At 68.3% G+C, this 3,006-nt stretch overlaps 1 protein-coding gene across 1 annotated transcript in view; it reads right to left on the reverse strand.

Moving 5' to 3' along the window:
* The window catches only part of MNEG_2887 (hypothetical protein), a gene marked incomplete at both ends in the record, with an annotated part of 8,548 nt that overhangs the window by 3,590 nt on the left and 1,952 nt on the right, over window positions 1–3,006 (reverse strand). Inside the window, 7 exons of the mRNA XM_014048631.1 lie at window positions 306–415; window positions 672–693; window positions 924–1,352; window positions 1,657–1,812; window positions 1,999–2,139; window positions 2,375–2,587; window positions 2,833–2,997. Coding sequence (XP_013904085.1) covers window positions 306–415; window positions 672–693; window positions 924–1,352; window positions 1,657–1,812; window positions 1,999–2,139; window positions 2,375–2,587; window positions 2,833–2,997 — 1,236 coding nt within the window. The remainder of the gene's footprint in view (window positions 1–305; window positions 416–671; window positions 694–923; window positions 1,353–1,656; window positions 1,813–1,998; window positions 2,140–2,374; window positions 2,588–2,832; window positions 2,998–3,006) is intronic.

Raw genomic sequence — 3,006 nt, forward strand, 5'->3', positions numbered from 1 at the left:
GGGGGGGGGGGAGCGACGCGGCACGGGCGCCGCCTCGGTGGGCGCGGGCAGGTGGGGCTAGGGGCGCTGCTTGGGGCGGAAGACAGGGGTCTGTCCTGTGCAGCTGCTCCCAATAAGACGCGCGAGCTAGGCGGCGGCCCCTGAAAACGCTTGCAGCTGGCTCGGCCTCGAGTCCTCAAGGGCAGCCCCATCGACAGTGCGCCGCAGATCCCTTCGCCCCAGGAAACGAGGGCGCGCCCCTGGCCCTAGCAGCCCCACCCAGCCCCGTCTCAAACGGACCCCATGCCCTTCTCGGCGCCACCCACCCTCGAGACGGACCCCATGTCTCCATCAGGCGTGAGCAGCAGGGGGTTGAGGCACTTGACGGCCACCTCTGTGCTGTGCCAGCGCGCCAGGTACACCTCCCCAAAACCGCCTGCAGGGGGAGCGCCCGGCGTTTCGCCACCGCTTGTTGGGTTGTGCTCGGATAGGGGCGAGGCCGCGGCGCGGCGCCGGCCGGCGTTTCGCCACCGCTTGTTGGGTTGTGCTCGGATAGGGGCGAGGCCGCGGCGCGGCGCCGGCCGGGGAAGAGGGGCATGGACGAGGGCGACGGGTGCCGCCAGCTGAGCTGAAATTCCGAGGGAATCCCACAATCATACTCAAGAGACCGCTAACGAAGAAGCGGGGCTCACCTGTGCCCAGGAGCTTCACGACCTGTTTCATGTTTCACAGAATTGACAGGTGGACCAGGCAGAGAAGGCGCAGATGTTCAGGGATGGCAAGCATCGCATAGGAGGAGGAAGAGGAGGAGGAGCATAGCCCCCAACTTTAGAGACCCCAAGACCAAGGGTTGTGCATGTGAAGCACACCGGCCGACCCTCCCACCTCCCACAGGCCCGGGCATGCGCCCCCAACCGACCCCAACCAACCCTCAACCGCCGCACCCGCAGGTCTTCCGGCCGGATGATCTCGAGCCGCGCCTCCAGGTCGCGCATCATCAGCCCAGACCGCGTGATCTGCGGCGCCGCCTCCTCCTCATCCTCATCGAAACCCTCAAAGTGCTGCTCCTGCAGGCACGCAAAGTTCCCCATCGCGCCCCCGTGGCGCCCGACCGCGAAGCTTCCGCTGCTGATCGCGTAGCTGCCGCTCCCGATGGCGAAGCTGCCGCTCATATTGCCGCACTCGCCACACTCGAACACGCCGCCGTGGCGGAGCTCGTGGCGGAGCTCGTGGCGGAGCTCGTGGCGCGCCTGGTGGGCGGCGGCGCGGCGCGCGAGGGCGAGCGATGCGTCGACGGCGTCTGCCGATTCGGACGCGCCGCCGCTGCCGCGGCCGCTGCGGTCCTCCTTGGACGGCGTGGCAGCCTCTCGGCCCTGGATTGCACGAGGGGGGCCACAGAGGGGGGATGATTAGAGGTGCGCGCAGGCCTGAGTGTGGGCACTCTGCCTCGAATTGGGTAGTCGGAGCTTGTACAAGGGACCCGTCGCGATGACAATGGGGAGTGCGCCAATCGGCGGTACCAGCCGACCAGACAAGGCCGTCCAATTCTCAGCAGCGGCCCCATGCACCAACATAATTCCCTCTCTCCTGACGAAAGCGGGCCCAGGGGCGCAGGCATGGCTCCTCCTTGTGACCAAGCACGTGGACAGACACCAAGGACACAAGCGCGCCCCGCACCTGCTGCGGCGTGCGCGCCACCACGTTGCTGTCGGCGCTGTTGCAGGTGTAGCTGCCGCCGCTGCCGCTCCCGACGCAGCCGGTGCCGCCGCCGCTGCTGCGGTTCTTGCCGCCGAGCTGCGCGTACACGCGGACCTTGAACGTCGGCCGCTGCGACTGCGCGGACACGAAAATGCGGACGCAAGGAGCAGAGGGAGCTTCAAAGGCTGCAACGCGCATGACATTGGCAGTGCAATCAGTTCTCCACACGGCCTGCGTCGCAAGGACCATGCGGCGTCGGCCAAACTCAAAAACGGCCGCCGGGCCTGCGGTCCAACATCGGTCAAACCCCGGTCAACGCACCGTGGCGCTCTCAACCTCCTCCCACATGTTGGCAAGGTCGTCGTCATCAACGAGGTCAACCAGCATGGGGGGGCTGCCGCCGCCAGCCCCCACGCTGTCAGCGCCGCCGCTGCCGGGCAGCTCGTACATCAGGCGGCACGACTGGGGGTGCAGCGGGGGAGAGGGGGGGGCGCGCGGTGTCTGGGCGCCGGCTGGGCTTCTTGGCGAGGGGGGCAGTGGCGCGTTTTGAGCCGCCAATGGAGTAAAACAGGAGCATGCAAGTGCGTATGGCGGATTAAAGGGGGGGCGGAAACGAGCTCCACAGGAAAACAACCCCAATTGGGTCCACACGATTGCAGGCCACGCCCGGCCCGCAAGTCGGGCCCGCGCCGCCCACCTCGTCCCACACGTCTTGGGTGGCCTTGGCCAGCTGCTGCAAAAACTGGCTGAAGCTCGTCGTCTTGGTCATGGCCACCAGCCGCGTCTCGCCGCCGGTGTAGCGCCACGCGCCGCCGCCGCCGCCGAGGGCGCCGCCACCGGCGGTCGCGTGCTCGTAGGTGCCGCCAGAGCTAAGCAGGATCTTGACCTGTGGGATCACAAAAAGGGGGTGCTGGGGGTCGAGGGGGGACGCGTGTGGCGTGAGGCAAGTGGCGTGCAAGCTCATTGTGCCGCCAGCCGCTACTGACTCTTGGTGCTAATGAGGATAAGGCGGAGATGGGGTCGGTGGGGATCTGTGGGGTTCGGTGCGGGTCTGGACGATCGCGGGAGGCGGGGGCAAGCTGGGTGGCTGTCCCAGGGGCAAGGATCGAAGGGGGTGGCGGTGCGTGGGGGTTCCCTAATTGACCCGCCCCGCACCTTGGTCGCAGGGGCCTGGTTGGCGGCCTGTAGCGCTGACATAGCGATGGGCACATAGGGCAGCGTCCCGCCCGCGGTGGAGGCCGCCACGGCGGCCGCTGCCGCGGCGGCCTGCGCCTGTGCCTGCGCCTGTGCCTGTGCCTGCGCCTGCTGTGCGGCCGCCTGCTGCCCCGC

The sequence above is a fragment of the Monoraphidium neglectum genome, assembly GCF_000611645.1.
Source record: "Monoraphidium neglectum strain SAG 48.87 unplaced genomic scaffold scaffold00343, whole genome shotgun sequence".
NCBI lineage: Eukaryota > Viridiplantae > Chlorophyta > Chlorophyceae > Sphaeropleales > Selenastraceae > Monoraphidium > Monoraphidium neglectum.